Here is a 17,498-nt window from a genome sequence, read left to right on the forward strand (position 1 = left end):
TAGGATAAATGTTAGGTCAAACATGACCGGGGACAATTTGTGCTGGTTATACGAGGTTTTTGATAGGTTTATGCGAAAAGTGGCATAAAAAGTGCTATCGTTCCTATGAAAAGTTTCGCGTTCTCTCAAAATTGAATGCTCATTCAAATTTTCTATCGAATTGTATGGCTCACAAAAATCATTTTGATTTTTGTTGCGAGCGGAGCGAGCACACTCGGGGGATTGAAGGGGTCTGAGACCTCCGGAGGGGTCCGAAGGGCACCTCCGGGGGTCGAAGACCCCGGAAATCCCCCCAGTGAAAAGTAAAGGTCGGGAATGATCACGAGGTCCCTAGGGGCCCCGCCCCCGGCGGGGCCCCTAGGGACCTCGTGATCATTCCCGACCGCATTATATACCTACCGAAACACGCGTTTTAAGACATCAATGCAAAATTAACTTCTTCAGAACTCATTCAAATCATTTTGCCCGCCAATTATTCAGTACTCATTCAATTATTAATCGTTTTGCCACTAAATTCAATGTCAATTCAAAAATTTTTACATTTGCCATTCATCGTAGATATTTTTCTTTATCTATTCGAATATTTTTTACAACACATTTTACAACAATTACTCGACCGTTAAAATTCATCAACCGTCATTTTCTCCGTCCGTTAATTTATACCAAAAATCAAACAGAAAACCGTTAAAAAAAATTTTTCGAAATCCGTTAAAAAAAGTTTATTTATTACAATCTACTTTTTCAGCGGTTGTTCGAATTCATCAACCGTCATTTTCTCCGTCAGTTAATTTTTCGTAAACGTATCACTAACGAACGTTAATTTGACATCAACTGACATGTTATATGAAATGAAAAGACATGTGATATGAAATGATTTTTCGGAAACGACATGTGAAAATGAAAAACAGAAATGTTATGTGAAATGTTTATATAAAAGTGACACAGACATGTGATATGAAAATTTACACAAAAAGTGACACCAAAAGTGACACAAATTTTTTGAGGGTCAAAAAAATAAAAAAATGAACCCTTTTTTTAACCCTCAACGAATCGGATAAAATAAGCGTTTTTCGGATGATATTACAAAATCAAAAAAACTTTACGGTTTCGTTTAAAAATAATTTATTTTTTTGTCATTCAACTTTTGCGTTAAATCCTTCAAAAAATGCTCATTTTCTCCGTTTCGTTGAGGGTTAAAAAAAGGGTTAGAAAAAGGGTTAAAAAAACATCTTTGAAAATTAAAAGGTACTTTTTACATTCAAAACCTCAGTTAATAACAACTTTAAGCTCCAAACACTAAAATCTACATAGGATTAACAACAAAACACTAAAATCCACATAGTATTAACAACAACTCAGCCGGATTCATGCCTCACACATTTTAAATATAAATGTCATCATGAATTTAAATATATTTTATTACTTTCAATCAAAACCAACCGATTTATGATAATTCAATCGATTTTAGCCGTTCATCCTTTAGTTTATGTAGCGCGAGTGGGAGCGAGTGCGTAGCACGAAGCTCACATAGCGCTGGGTGTGTGTGTGTGACGAAATCAACGAGGATTCAATTGAAGTTAATAAGTATGGCAATCATCAATTAGAAGATTATTATTATGATGATAAAACAGATGCGTTTTACTTTTGGAACGGTATTAAATTCAGAAAATTAACAATCTGTTATGATAAGCGCGGTTCTGCTCATGTTTATTGCAGAGATACTAATAATTCAAGTTTTGCACTTTATTATTCAAAATTCAAAAAACTTTACGGTTTCGTTTAAAAATAATTTATTTTTTTGTCATTCAACTTTTGCGTTAAATCATTCAAAAAATGCTCATTTTCTCCGTTTCGTAAAGGGTTAAAAAAAGGGTTAAAAAAAGGGTTAAAAAAACATCTTTGAAAATTAAAAGGTACTTTTTACATTCAAAACCTCAGTTAATAACAACTTTAAGCTCCAAACACTAAAATCTACATAGGATTAACAACAAATTCTTACCGATATATCAACCGTCAACTTTTGCGTTAAATCATTCAATAAATGCTCATTTTCTCCGATTCGTAAAGGGTTAAAAAAAAGGGTTAAAAAAAGGGTTAAAAAAACATCTTTGAAAATTAAAAGGTACTTTTTACATTCAAAACCTCAGTTAATAACAACTTTAAGCTCCAAACACTAAAATCCACATAGGATTAACAACAATCCATCCGTTATAGTCAGCAACTCCCGTAAACTTGCAATATTCACGTCAAATCACTAAAATGGAGAAACTCACTCAGCTTTTCCGAATTTCCTTTAGCTAATAACTTTTTTAGTTAGTTAGTTAGTTAGTTTGTCATGCCTCACACATTTTAAATATAAATGTCATCATGAATTTAAATATATTTTATTACTTTCAATCAAAACCAACCGATTTATGAGAATTCAATCGATTTTAGCCGTTCATCCTTTAGTTTATGTAGCGCGAGTGGGAGCGAGTGCGTAGCACGAAGCTCACATAGCGCTGTGTGTGTGTGTGTACATCTTTAATTTTATTTGGGATACCTAAATTTGAATTAGGTTAATAGGTAATATATGCCCGAATGTGCATTCACATATCGAAAATAACTTATATAGGACATTTACATTAATATGCCATCAATATATTTGGATTTTTTTGAGTTTATTAATATTTTAGATAGGTTTGAAAAGAATTTAATATCAAGATTTTATGTAATTAAATAAATGATATTTCATCATTGCCCAAATAATCTCTGAATTTTTAATTTCTTATGATAATATTCTTAGTTTTTTATTAATTATAGATGCAACTATGTATTTATATATTATATATCTATAATATCAAGATCGTATGATGAACTCCATATACGATTATAATCGGATTTTAAGTTATTGATATCATGCTACATGTTCAAGCGGTTCAAAGTCAAATTTGAAGTGGACGTATAAAAATCACTCAATCAGCTCGTATCGTACTCAAAACCGTGGTATTGACTCATATTCGGAAAAATAGAGAAATTAACAACATTACAGTTTATAAATTTGTATTGTTCAAAAAGTTATCAAAAGTGACACTAATAAACTATACAAAATATAAGTAAAAAATGCAAAACATTTTTCCAATGTCAATCAAATATAAAAAAGATATCGATTCAAAAAAGACACGAATTCAAGCAATAGCAACGTTTAAAAGTCTAGGTATGTCGCAACATGAAGCTAGGCAGCAGAATTTTAATGGAAAACATATCAGTCATGATTTGATTAGAAAAGTTTATACTTCTATTGATAATGGCCAGGATTACATGTGCCATGCTAAACCTCTAGGAAGACCTGAATCCAATGAATGAGAATAAATTAAAAATTATTGATGATATACTCAGTAAAAATGGAAGACATACTTTAGAACAGATAGGGGATGAAATTTATATGCAAACAAAAACACGAGTATCAAAATCCACATTATCCGAAGCTTTAAGTTTTATTGGTTACAAATATAGGCCGCCAAAAAAGCGTCCAAACTTAAACGGAATTCAAAAAGAAAATCGTTTAAAATTTTGTTGGTCTTTGATTGGAAATCAAATTGAAGTTGAAAAATTTATTCATTCAGATGAGAGTAGATTTTGCCAGGAATCAGATAAAAAATACGTCTGGTACATATCTGGGAGGAATAATGTATCAATATATTCTAATTTAAGCAAATTTCAAAACGGCATAATGATTTATGCTGCCATTGGATTGAACTTCAAAAGTAATTTGGTTAATCGTGATACTTCAATTGATGCTGTAAATTATCGAAAAAAACATTATTTCCAGCGGAATGTTAAATTTAAACTCAAATAATTACATCTTTATTCAAAACGGTGCACCTGCACATAGTGCAAAATGTACACTTCGATGGCTTCAACAAAGGTTAAAGGAATTTACTGAATCCGAACAACAATATATTTTGAAGAAATTAGCGAAGTGGAACAAAAAAACCCCACCACCATATGGACGGTGGTGTACTAAGTTGGGGAGACCGAAAAATAAAATTGAAAAAAATTTTTGCAACCCATGTTTTTTTGACAAAGTTGAAAATTTTCATGCAAAATAAAATTGGGCTGCTCAAAAAGTAATTTTCAATAAAATAATTCTGATACCTTTTCAGAAATTCTGAGGATTTTGGAAACATGTTTTCTGAGAACCATCGCTTATCGTCTTTATTTCAAACGAATTTCAATAAAACCGACAGCCCAGATTCATAAACTCAGTTTAGAATGTCAAATTAATTGAAAAATGGAGTATATTTAAAATTTGAAAGCACATGGGTTGGACGGGAAATGGTTCTCGGATTTAGTTGTAAAAATATTTGTTGTTTTTTATTTGAAATAGTTGTGGTCATCAAAGTTATCAAGTCTAGCTATGAACAGTTAAAAAATAAAGTCAATGCAGTTGATAGGAATGCATCACTCTCATTAACCATCAGAACTATACAACAAGCCAAATGATATTATACACATCACCCCAATATATGCTGGTTGTTACTTATCGATTATCTGTGCATTGACCAACAGATCTAATAAGATATTTGTTTTTAACAATAATTTTTCAAAATGGGTTTTTACTTATTTTTTGAAATTCATTCCTCAACCTCATTAACTATTGCATTCCAGCAATGAGCAAATGTTGATGCCAAGTTTATCCTGAAGCAAAATTCATGGAGGTAAGAATCTAACCATTCCCTATTGGTATAAGATTTTTTAATGAGCCATTTTTTGACAACATTCCATGTTGCTTCAATTTTTTGTGTATTGACACCTGTAAGGGGGTCAAAGAAATTTTCTTTGTGGTTCACAGTCTCATGATCAAATCCATATGTCTGAATGTTTTCATATGATTTCCATTGGTCACTCCAGATTGTTAAATTTGGATACACTACCGATTGAATAATTTGAATTAATGTTTTAGCAGTACGATCTTCACATACTTGCAATGCTACTCGATTTGCTTGTGAGTCAATTCCCAAATACCCATATTTGAGGTTTACTCAATGATGAACCACGATTATATATGGCTTTAAAGAAGTGAGATTTATCAATTTGTACAATACCATTGGTTTCGCCAAGATAATGCAATGCAATATCATTAAGATAATGTTGCATCGCAAAACTCCTAAATTTTTGAAAAAAGCTTGTGATTGTTTTTGGATTCAAATTAAGGTCTTTGGCTGTATCTTTGACTGTTCTATCATCTGCCCAAAATGCAATTATTTGGGCTATTTTTTTAAGTAATAATGTTGAATTGGATGCCCATGAGTAACCTCTGATAGAATATGTCGTTGAGCATTGATAATCGCTGCATCTCCAAATAGCACCATCAGGGACAAATGGTGAATAAAAGACATCCATAAGCCCGCAGCATCTTTTACATATTCGCATCTGGTTTACACTTGGTATAAGCTGAACCCTAGAAGCCCATTTTATGAATTTTTCATCTGATTGAGAAACTTGATACATAACTTTCTGAAAAGATGTCATTTGGTCATGGATTTGTTACGTTTATTCAATTGCTTTGATAATTGTGGATTATTCAACAATTCTTTTTTAATTTTTAACGTTCGATGAAGGGTCCCTTTGCATAATTATTCTGACAGATGAACGATAATTCACAGAAAAAAATATATCGTCCAGTAGCAACGGTTATATCTACGATAGGGAATATTGAATACGTAAAACCTTCGTGATCGTCGTCTTAAGAAAATAACCACCAATGTTTAGAAATCACTGTATCGTATTTTTACAACAAAATCCGAGGACCATTTCCCGTCCAACCAGCACATGAGTAATATGAGACGAAAGGAATCGATAAATGCATCTCAAGTCAGTATTTTGAAGATAATGTGCAAATTGCATTTGTATATATATGCATTCAATAAAATTGAACATTTTGCTAATACAAAAAAGAAAAAAAAAATCATCGAATAAATTCAATGATCACTAATCGTTTTTTCAATGAAAAAAATGTATCGTATATACTAAGATATCTCAAGAATGTGTACTTACACAGAAACTATTTCATTGATAATAAATTATTAATCAGGTTATATAAGTACATCATTAAGGTATCTCGAAAATAACATCATTTATTTTTTCAATAAATTCATAAATTCAAAAAAATCAAGATTTCATATAATCATTTGAGAATAAATAACTTAATCACGATTCTATGATAAAATATCAATATTTTTATATTTTAACAAACCAAGAATCATTTAATTTGGCTGTTGACGAATTACAATGATGAAAATAAATAACGTATCTTATCAAGAAAAGGGTAAAATTTTGATAATATTTACCATCATTCAAATTCGCTCCTATCGTCACTTATCGTTGTATCTATCGTTCGATATAAACCATGCAAAAGTCGATTTTTGCCACTTTTTGGAATGAAAGAATAAATTTATCTCGTGCTAATTATGATATTATTCTTAGTTTTTTATTAATCATAGATGTAACTATGTATATATGTTATATATCCAGGATGATCGCTATATACGATGGGTGGAAATCACAAGTCGAGTTTAATATATAGTATAAATAGGTTAGAATATATATTTTTAACAGATTATGATGGTTCCAAGAAATTAATTCCCCTTTGCTCAGAAATTATCAAATGTATTATACGATATTTCTTCTTGAAAGTTGCAACACTAAGTGCGAACTTCGCAAAGAAGCATTTTGAAAAAAACATTATGCCTTTTAATTAAATCATAAATAATTTCATCTATTTTTATTTTCACACAAATGAATAATTTCAAGATTTCCTCCTTCAAATGCATATTTACCCTTATTCACTAACCAAGAATTATTTAAAACATTTAACTGATCCAAAAAATGCTGCATAACCAATAAATGCCATTTGATCAACATATGCACATCTTTCATAAACAGACTGTTTGATTAGATGTGAAATTCCGCTGTGATGTCACTTCCAAGTTTTCGTTTCATTTGCATTGACCATTGGATCATTCTTCGCCGTTAACTTTATCTCACTGTTATACATTCACATGAAGAACAACAAAAAAAAAACGTTTGGATACAACAATTTGTTTATTATTTTCCGTAAAATAACAAACATTAAAATCGCAAATCAAAACAAATTCGTTACTTCTTAAGCGTTATATTCGATACCTTTTTGGCTGGTTTTATCATTTTCCATTTCGTCCTCCTTCTTTCCCTCCAATGATCTTCTTGCCACGATGTTCACCACAATTGTTGTCAAGTCGTGCATCACCGCTGCGCCAACCATTATGTACGCGCCCTTTAGTAGCACTGTAATCACTTGGAAGCAAGTCTCGTGCCCTTTAACATATTCTTCTTGGCTAAAGTATTGTTGCACTATTGGGTCTATCATATCGCATTTGTCTCCGACCATAAACTGTGCGAATTGTGAGATTTCGAGCACAGCTGCTAACACTGCGATTACGAACACGTCCAAACAACTCCATGCGTACATAACTTCGCAAGTTTTATATAAACCTTTTTGTATTTTACGTTTTAATGGAGTTAACCATAATATTATCATTGTCAAAATATGTATCATTGGCATTACTATGGTTACAATAAGATATAATACTTGTGTGAATCGTAACCCAAATGAATTTGGATATTCTGCTGCTTCAGGTAAATCGATTGCTAAGTTTAATACTGAATATTCATTATAATTTGCAATTGGTATTAAACTCATAGCCCAACCTAATAAGCCTACAAAGTTAAATGAAAATGACTTGAAATAAATTCCTGCAATAATAGCGAAAAAGACTCCAAATAACATAATCGTTGTAAACCATCGTAAGAAGCCACTTTTACATAACTTAAACAAAGTGACTTTTTCTTCATCAGTATCGATATCTTCCATAGAATCATCGACATAACGATCGATAGCCAATATTATATGTGATAATAATAATGAGAATAATGTACCAATCATTAATGTAACAAATCCATATGCTGGATATACCCATAAGAAGATTGTAAAGTCGCCATTAATATCATCTTCGACTTCTGGTATCTTTAATTTCATATTAAATGCTACTAACATTAAGATCATGACATATGAATCTAATAATGACCATTTACCTAACGCATCAAGTAATTTAAGGAAACTTTCACGACGTTTCTTACTTAAGATTTTGGTGGGTAATATCCATATTAATAACATTAATAATAACTTCAAATATGGCCATGCACATGACATGACTGCTACAAGAATTGATAACGCATATGCTTTAGCTTTCCACATATCAACTATAGAATTAATTAAACCAAAATCAAACATTGATGGTAATGAAACTATCTTTGATCCGACTGCAAACTTAATAAAAACAGATGCTCCAATGCCTGTATTAGATGAGACAAATAATGCAATGTTCATACAGATTAAAAATGGCATTAATATTCGTACAAATATTGATAACTTGGGTGACATTATTAAACTGTATGTATTCGATGATGATTTAATATCTGTAGTTTCATTGGTATACATTCCATCTTCATTAATCGACGTCATTAATGATGAATTTAAATTGGTTTCGTTCTTTCGACATTTTTGTACTATTAATACAATTATTAACATAATAAAAACTAATCCTGCGCCAACGCCAACAGCTAAAAGTGTTGTCCATGCTACAAATTCATTATATGGTGGATCTGGTAAATAAGGACAATCATTTTCATTAATTAAAAGTTGATTTAATTTTTCATTAACTATTTGTAATACATATGTATTAATATATGAATTTAAAAATGGTGGAATTATTTCCCGATAATTCTCAACAAATAATTTAACAATGTTATTAATAAACTCTCGGATTTTAACTTCCATGTCTTGTTTGCTTGCTATTAAATTAATACTTTCAATCGATGTAATAAATTTCAAATATGTTGAGCCTGTACCTTCTGTAGATAGTAAATTCTTTAAACAATTAATATCAGTACATTGTGTATTCGTATAATTAACACCTGCGCCTACTGGCGATGCAACTTGTAAGCGCATATTCATCGAGTTGTTATGTAATATCATATCTAAATCTCCTGCTTCTGATAAAAATGTTTCGCCGGTACTAATGATTGATCCATCAGCACTGACATTGATTGTGAAACTTAAGTTAATTCCCAATTCTTCCATACCCGTATGTGTGTCAAGTGTATATGCATCAATTGGATCAATGAAATTAAACTCATTCCATGTGTTCATGCCTGAAAAGTTAAGTTCATTAAGTGATAAGTTAATCGATGCATTTAATGATTGGATTGGTACACTAAACTTAAATGGCATTGATACTCCAAATTGTTGGATAAGTTGGCGAATACTAATAAAGCCAGTGTTGTTTGAAAACTTATTCATAAGGACATTAAGATTTAATGGTCCATTAATGCCTATAAGTTTGGATGAGAGAAATCGGACCGCATTAATAATTGGTGATTTACGAAGATCATACATATTGGACCCAACAGGGATAAGTATGGGCGAGGTTTCATTAAGGAATGGTCGAATAACAGTGTTTGTCATATTGAAAACTTTGGTCATGGCATCACCAATTGCTGCAGGAGCTGATTTACATACCATTGGACCAATATAATCTTTAAGAAGATCAATGATGGGATCTTTGAGAAGATCAACAAGCCATTGAAGCCATTCTTCTGTAGGAATTGTTATATCTGCTGTTAAAGAACCAATTTGAACATTACATGTGTCGGCAATGGCATCAACAGTTTCAATGAGACCATCAGGACCTTTAACGAATTCAAGACCTAATTGAATAGCAGTTTTAGATGCAATTGCATCAAATTTTCCTGCTAAGTTGATGAAGTCGCCTCCTTCTGTTTGGTTAACATGAACATCTCCTTTGGCTTCAGCAGATAAAACAACATTAACAATAATACCTTTTTCAACTTTTTGAGGATCTGGAGTAAATGTTGCTTTTATATCTGTAAGATCAAGGTTGTTGATAAGAAGGTCGAAAACTGTGATATTAAATCCAAAATCCATCCCAAGAAATGATGTTGAAAAATTTGTTTGGATTTGATCAATTGTAATATTCAACTTTCTGATCCAACATTTAAAGTCGCATTCTTCATTGTATAGAGGAAGAGAAAGTATGGATACAACAAAGATTGGAAACATTATTAAAAAATCTACATATGACGCCATTTTGCATCATTAGGGCCTTATGAAAATTCTGATGGCTATTGAATATATGAGAGAGAAATCAGTTTCTGTTGAATATAATCCTTTGAAAAATTCAATTTGAGGAGTCATTTTCCAATTTTTGTTGATTTTACACGCTCCAAAAGCCGTAAAAATATCTCCTTCATTGTTAGAAGGAAATTTACTCCCCAAATAAACTTATGAAGTAGAAATTTGGCGATGCTCCTAATGGCACGAATAACATGTAGTTAAAAAACTTTTAATAATATTATCATAAATATATTGTTTCATATTAACTCTTAATTGTAAATGTTATCTAATAAAATTTAAACTTACAAGCAAATTCTTAGCTGATATCAGTAACTCTTGTGAAATTAAGAAAAAAATAAATACACTTCTGAACCATACATTCAAGCATATCAAAGAAACTTAATTTTTTGGAGATAAAGTATTACATGAAAATTCAGCTCTTATTAGTTTTTATCAGGCAACAAAAAATTAAATTGGTTTTACAATGGAATTTTCTTATAAGCCCTTCTTGAACACTTTGATTTGTGTCCTTTTTGGTTTAAAAGTTATTCCATTAGTTTTATAAAATTATTGGCACAAATTTTCTCTTCTTCTTTTATTATTTTATATTCTCATTATGTTTGATTGCTTCTTATTATTCGTTTATTAAGTTTTTTGTTTTATGTAAATTTTTGATTAATCAATAATTGGAATATTCCAAATGCTTCAAGCAATAATTAATATTGAAGAAAAGTAAATTATTTTATGAACTGCATCACATATAGCTATAAATACAGTAAACAATTTTCTTAACATTATTTGTTAAGTTATTCTGCAACTTATAAGTCTAGAACATATCATTGATTCATGATATGTGTAATAATTTTCTTTATCAGAAACCACTTGTTTAAATATAGTAACTAATTACAGTGCACTAGGAAACCATTTAGTTATGTTATAAGAAGTATCAAATGTTATATCATCGTTTAAAGTATTGCACCATTTCGAACCAATAGAAGTGCTCCTTGCGTGTGCATACGTTTTAGTTTTTCTCTTTGTTTGAAGAAAACTGTTTTAACATTTAAATTTTTTGTTTGATCCGTAAAGGAATATAATTTGTAAATTTTTTATGTGTCATTCAACTGTTTTGTTGACTTTAGTATCATTGTTGAATATGAAAATGAAATTTCATTTGAATGTTTTGAGGAATAATTCTATGTAAATACATATTGAAATTTATCAATTTCTTTGGGAAATTACATCTTTGTACGTTTTTTTCTACCAGAATTCGTTGTGAGTCATTAATAATAAAAGAAAATTTCCGAGTGAAGAATTTGTCTGTACGGTTAACAAAATTGAATCTATCGTTCGAATTTATGCTATCAATTTTTGTGATGTTATTTTATGTAAACCTTAAAAAAAAGGTTTGTCATTTATGAACGGCTGATAGAAACGATAATGGCAGCTTTGAAAACATGTTTCAGAAAAACCTATACTTCATTTTTATACCAATCCTGTATTTCAGAAACACAATATTCGTGTTTTTATCAAATATTAACTCTTTTATTGGATGAGTTATTTAAATTGAAAAAATTATTAAATTAAATTGTTTATTTATGTTTAAAGCATTTTATTGTCCGTAATCTTTTTCATAATCAAGTAGCAATTGAGCAATTTCTGTTTTTCCTTTTTCTTGTGCGATTGTTATTGCAGTTTTATTTGATTTAAATTAATTCCGAAAATGATTAAAAAACGTTAAATCAAGTAAATATATTATAAACATTATAAGTAAACATTTCTAGCATTTAAATAAATTCCTTTTTGTTTGAGGAGTAATTTAACTATTTCAATATGACCGATTTGAGAAGCAAGCATAAGTGCTGTTTCATTTTATATGAACAAATTCCAAAAAGAAAAATAAAACAAAGAAAAACTTAAAAAAACATTATAAAAAAGAAAATAAATATTCACAACATTGATTGAAATTCCTTCATGTTTAAGAAGTAGTTCAACAATTTCAACATGACCATTTCTTGCAGCTAAATGAAGTGCTGTCATTCCAAATACAAGAATAAAACACCAAAACATTCAAATAGATTTTATATAAAACAAATAAATATTTTTAGCATTAACATCTATATCTTTTTGCTCAAGAAGTAATTTCACGATTTCAATTGACCCTTTTTCACAAGAATATAAAAGCGGTGTCCAAAGCAATTGAAAGTAATTCTAAATCAAATTTAGTAACATCAAGCGATTGAATAAAATTATAAATTATTTAATGAAATATTAGTTGCATTTACATTAATGTCATTTTGTGAAAGAAGTAATTTAACTATTTCTATATAATTATATTCAGTTGCATAATTAAGTGCTGATTTAAATAAAATATGTAAACGCCAAATTTTTTATTGAAACCCAAAATTGTTGAAACATATTATATAGAATAAAGAAAAAAGACATCTTGGAAATTAATATTAATACCTTCTTGTTCAAGAAGTAATTTAACAATATCTACATGACCATATCTACAAGCAAACATAAGGGAAGTCAAAAATATTAATAATAAATTCCGAATATTATTGTTAAACATCAAAAAATTAAAAAGAACATTAAATGTAACGAATAAACATTTACAATATTTACAATGATGTCTTTTTGAGCGAGAAGTAATTTTACAATTTCTGTATTACCAATTTGAGATGCACACATAAGTGGTGTCAAAAATGATTTAAATAAATTCCAAAAAATATTTTGAGACATTAAATAAATAAAACAAACTTTAAATTAAACAAATAAATGTTTCCCGAGTTAGAGTTAACGCCTTCTTCTTCTAAAAGATATTTAGTAAGTTCGACATTTTCAGACAATGTTGCAGAAACCAAAACATCTTCAGGAATTTGTTTTCCTTCAATGAAATATTTAACAAGAAGTATATTTCCTACTTTTGCTGATTCATTAATAATGAAATCATCAATTTTCATTCCATTTTCTTCTAAAAACCATAAAAGCTCATAATTATCCATTGCTATACATTTCTCTCCTAACTTAGATAAACTTTCTATTTTTTGAATTTTGTTTTCAAAAATATATTTAAAGATATCATTACGATGAAACTCAATTGCTGCTTCATATGCCCCATCAAAAGGTGAATGATTTTGTTCACAAATATGAAATATTTCAAGGTTTCCTCCTACAACTGAATATTTGCCACTGTTCATTATACGTGAACCATTTAACATTAAAAATTTGAAACATTTAAGTGATCCATAAAAAGCAGCATAATCAACAAGTGAAACATTATTGTTGTTAATAAAAGTACATTTCTCATAAAGAGATGGCTGAATTCTTTGATTAAAATCAAAACGTTTTTGTGATGCTAAAATTTGTAGTTTTTCATCATTATCATCTCTAATAACTTGCGCAATTTCTTTGGGATTTATTCCTTGTTTTATTAGTTCCTTATGATATTTCCAATTATCATTTTTAAGCTTATCAAGGTCTGAAAAGAACTGTTTGACAAGAGGTGTAGTAGAATCTATTTGTTTGATTTCATCTTCATTAAGATAATGTGCAAAATATAACGGATTGCTTTCCTTTACAATATTTGGATCTATTAATTTATTTTGAATCATTCCCTCAAGTAAATAAAATGCTTCTTGCGTTTTTTTATTTAAAAGAATTCTTGTAAAAAGATCTATGACGTTTGGATTAACATTTCCAAATTCTTTTTCTTTTTTATCAATTGATTTTAAGAAATGAAAATAAACATTGGGATCATTTGTTTGCGAAACAAATGATGAATAAATTAAATTGCATAAAATAAGATTAAAAGAATAAGAAAAATTCAAACTAAATTTTTTCATTGCAACATGTGCTGAAGCTTCGATTTCATCATTATTGAGATTAAAAATAATACAATGAAGAGACTTTAGAATTTCAGCATTGCTTGTTTTTTGCTTCTTATCCATAATCGCGGACTCCATTTAAATTGATGAAGAAAACAACTTGATATCCAAAATTTTGCTTGAGTGGACCGATACTTCCTCTCAAAAAGTTAGACATGAGGAGGTTGTCCTGGGACAAACAAAGAAAAACTTAACGGCTTTTTCTGCAATTTATAAATCTGTTTTATTACAAAAAGTTTGATCAATGTCGTTGTAACGATTATTTTTCGGTTTAGATGGGCTTCCCAAAAAAATAATGATTGGTACTAAATTCTGGAATTTGATTCATAACTGAATCATTATTATTTCAACACGTTATTCCAAAAGAAAACAAGGCTTTAAAAATAGTAGAAAATTCTCTCTAAATTATTATTATATTTTCATAAATTTTAAAAATATATCTCTACACCGTAATCAGTTTTGCGCCCTTATTGCCTAGTAGCTAATTTAGAGTTTTTTTGAGAAATATTAATATTGATTTTATTTAATTCTTTATTAATTTAATTTAATAATTATATGTTTTTATGGTGGTGGCTCATATTCATTTCCATCACAAATTAGTTTAAAAGCTCTATATAAAAAAATGAAATTGAATATTAATCTTTACACATTTGGGAAAAAGTCATCAATAGAACTTCCGAATTGTCCGCTTAATTCCTCAGCAAATTGGTAATTTGTATCTAAGTTATTTCTAATTATTTCTGCTTGAATTTCTGCTGACACAATTTCTTGTGAATTAGATATAAAACCATCTGCAGATCCAAGAATCGTTGTCAGTTCTTTTAAGGTTTCAACAATTTTTTGTTGGTTAGCAACACTCTTCTGAAGAATTTCATTCAAAGGATGACTTTGTTCGAAATCATCAATTGGAATAATTGATTGAAGGATAACATCTTTTTGTGCTTGCAGCTTTTCGCGATTAAATTCTGGTACATCAGGAATATCACGATATTTGTGGTTGGAACTGTTATTTGATGGCGGCGGTGGATTATATTCTCTCATTTGAGATTGATTTTTTGATGCGCTTCTCTCTGGGAAATATCCTGTATTTCCCCTGTCTGGGTAACCTCTTGGCGAATATGAGCGTGGAATCCTTTCCCTTGGGTAATCATACCAAGACATTACTTTTTGTTGAGCTTATACTGAACAAACTTAGTCAATTCAAGTAATTAAAACAAATTTTCATTTACTCAACTTCTTTATTTTACCGTGAGCAAAAGACTAACTAACATCAGTACAACCCATATAAATATTTTGAATTTTTATTTATAAATCATGCAAATAATAAAGATTTTCAAATATATATTTACTCTGAAAATATCAAAAGTATTTACCATTCGAGGTGAAACATTGATGATGTCTTTAAATCATCCATCTCAATAATCTTTTCTAGAAATTGTGATTCTAAGCCAAGCATAAAGCGTGCAAATTCTTTGATGCATCCACTGTTGCTAATATTTATTTCTTTTCTTTAATTTCAATCTCTTAAAAAAATCTAAAGTAAAGGTGAGAATCATTTATGAAATGCTGAATAAATCAATGAACAAAATTTAAAATATTAATAAGTTACAAAATTGCCACATGACAAACTTATAGTTGTTTCAACAGATTTAAGAGTGTTATTTTCATTTAGAGTAAAAATTATTTTTTCCAAGAGATAGTAGTACAAGTCAAATTCTTTGAAGGAGATTATGTGTTGCTAACTGAATTTCACATTAATAAAATGCACAACTGTATGAAAGAAACCCTTGATGGGAATTCTCTCCGTTCGACTTGCCCACAAAAAAACGTTCCAAAAAATGTTGCCAGAAATTTCAAAACTACGATAGAGTTTTATAATTTATCTATCGTTTGCGCAAACGTTTTATAAAAAGGTTAACTTGAGTAAAATGAAGGAATTGTTTGAGTTTTTACTTTTACATAATAACAATAATATCATTTTAAATAAATAGTTAACTGTTTGGTTTTACTATATTTTTGTATTCTTTTAAAGTTCGTTTTCATCTTTTTCTTTCTTATCATTTACATTACTCTCATCGTTTTCTTGATTTTCCTCATTTTCATCTTCGAAATCTTCTTCATCATCTTCAAAATCATCTTCTTCATCATTGTCTGTATTTTGTTGTTCTTTTGCTGCCTCTTTCAAATCTTCAAAAAAGTTCTTTAACTTTCCAATGCCGCCCTTGAACTTATCCATAAGTCCTCCTGCTATTGAACCTGCCTTAGACACAACGCCGAGAATTTTCTTACTCGCTTTTAGCCTTTTAATGATTCTTTTTACTTCTTTACTTTCTTTTTGGTTCTTCTTCTCTTTGATCGCTTCAAGTTCTTCTTCAGTAAGTTTTTCTTTAATTTGTTTTTCAAGTCGCTTTACGTCCATTCGCTTTTGCACTTTAGAAAGAAATCCGTCCATTTTGTAGCTAAGCTTAAGCTTCTTGATCTCCTTCTTGGAGTCTTTAACAGTGAGAAGATATTCTTCTTCAAGTTTTTGAAGTTCTTTGCGGAATTGTTCAGATTCTGGTTTATCGACGCCAAACGCAATTATCTGTTTACGAAGTGAACGCATACGTTTCTTTAATGAGGCAATTTCTGCATTTTTGTTTTCTTTCATTTTCCGTCGGTATAATCTGAAAATGTGTAACGAACCTTTAATTATTGAATATGTAGTTTCATGAAGTCGCTTATCATAATCGATATTTACTTCATACTCCTGTGGAATCCCTTTCAAGTGTAATGAAACAAAATCATTTTTGGTATTGGGAGTTATTACTATTCCGAATGTAAAAACGCCAGGATTATTTTTAGCAAGTATTCCTGTAGCATTAGCAAAGAATATTGTTTTGTGTGACTCTGTTGTTACTTCTTCAGATGTATGTAAAACAACTAAAAGATGGTTATTTGAAATATTTGCAATTTCTTGTTTGTATTCATCTAATGAATAAAAATGGAGATTTTGAATTGCAGCATTTTCCTGTGATTCATCTGATGCTACTAAAAAAGATAAAAGATAAAAAAAAATTCGCATTCCAGATTTTAATTTCTGGTCAAATAATTACTCGAAATCGAATAAAATCGTTATATGTGTAAAACATTCAAAAAATACCCAGAATATAAATGTCCGTAACTTTTTCAAGAAATCGCAGAAGAAAAAAATTTGGTTAAAAAAAGGAAGAAAACAAAAATAATTTGGGTCATGACTTTTTATTTTAAACATTAAGTAATTTTTGTATTTTTAGTTTATTTTGATTTTTGATCATGAAAATTACTGATTCCATGATCATATTTTTAATATTTTTCGTATATACTTACTATTTTTTCTAAATTAATGATATCTAATGTGCGTTTTTGATAAAATT

General features: G+C 29.5%; 3 protein-coding genes across 3 annotated transcripts; all 3 read right to left on the bottom strand.

Annotated features, from left to right (window-relative positions):
- Positions 1–7,147: 7,147 nt before the first annotated feature.
- GO595_006339 (uncharacterized protein) lies at positions 7,148–10,027 on the bottom strand (the record flags this gene model as incomplete). The annotated part of the gene is made up of 1 exon (XM_067919681.1): positions 7,148–10,027. The coding sequence occupies one exon, from the start codon at positions 10,025–10,027 to the stop codon at positions 7,148–7,150; it is 2,880 nt and encodes a 959-aa protein (XP_067773217.1).
- Positions 10,028–14,745: 4,718 nt separating this feature from the next.
- On the bottom strand, positions 14,746–15,264 carry GO595_006340 (uncharacterized protein; the record flags this gene model as incomplete). Its single annotated transcript, XM_067919682.1, has 1 exon — positions 14,746–15,264. The coding sequence occupies one exon, from the start codon at positions 15,262–15,264 to the stop codon at positions 14,746–14,748; it is 519 nt and encodes a 172-aa protein (XP_067773218.1).
- An 865-nt stretch (positions 15,265–16,129) lies between these two features.
- Positions 16,130–17,167, bottom strand: GO595_006341 (uncharacterized protein; the record flags this gene model as incomplete). Its single annotated transcript, XM_067919683.1, has 1 exon — positions 16,130–17,167. The coding sequence occupies one exon, from the start codon at positions 17,165–17,167 to the stop codon at positions 16,130–16,132; it is 1,038 nt and encodes a 345-aa protein (XP_067773219.1).
- Between the last annotated feature and the right edge of the window lie 331 nt (positions 17,168–17,498).

Source organism: Histomonas meleagridis, assembly GCF_020186115.1.
Source record: "Histomonas meleagridis strain 2922-C6/04-10x chromosome Unknown contig_44, whole genome shotgun sequence".
NCBI lineage: Eukaryota > Parabasalia > Tritrichomonadida > Dientamoebidae > Histomonas > Histomonas meleagridis.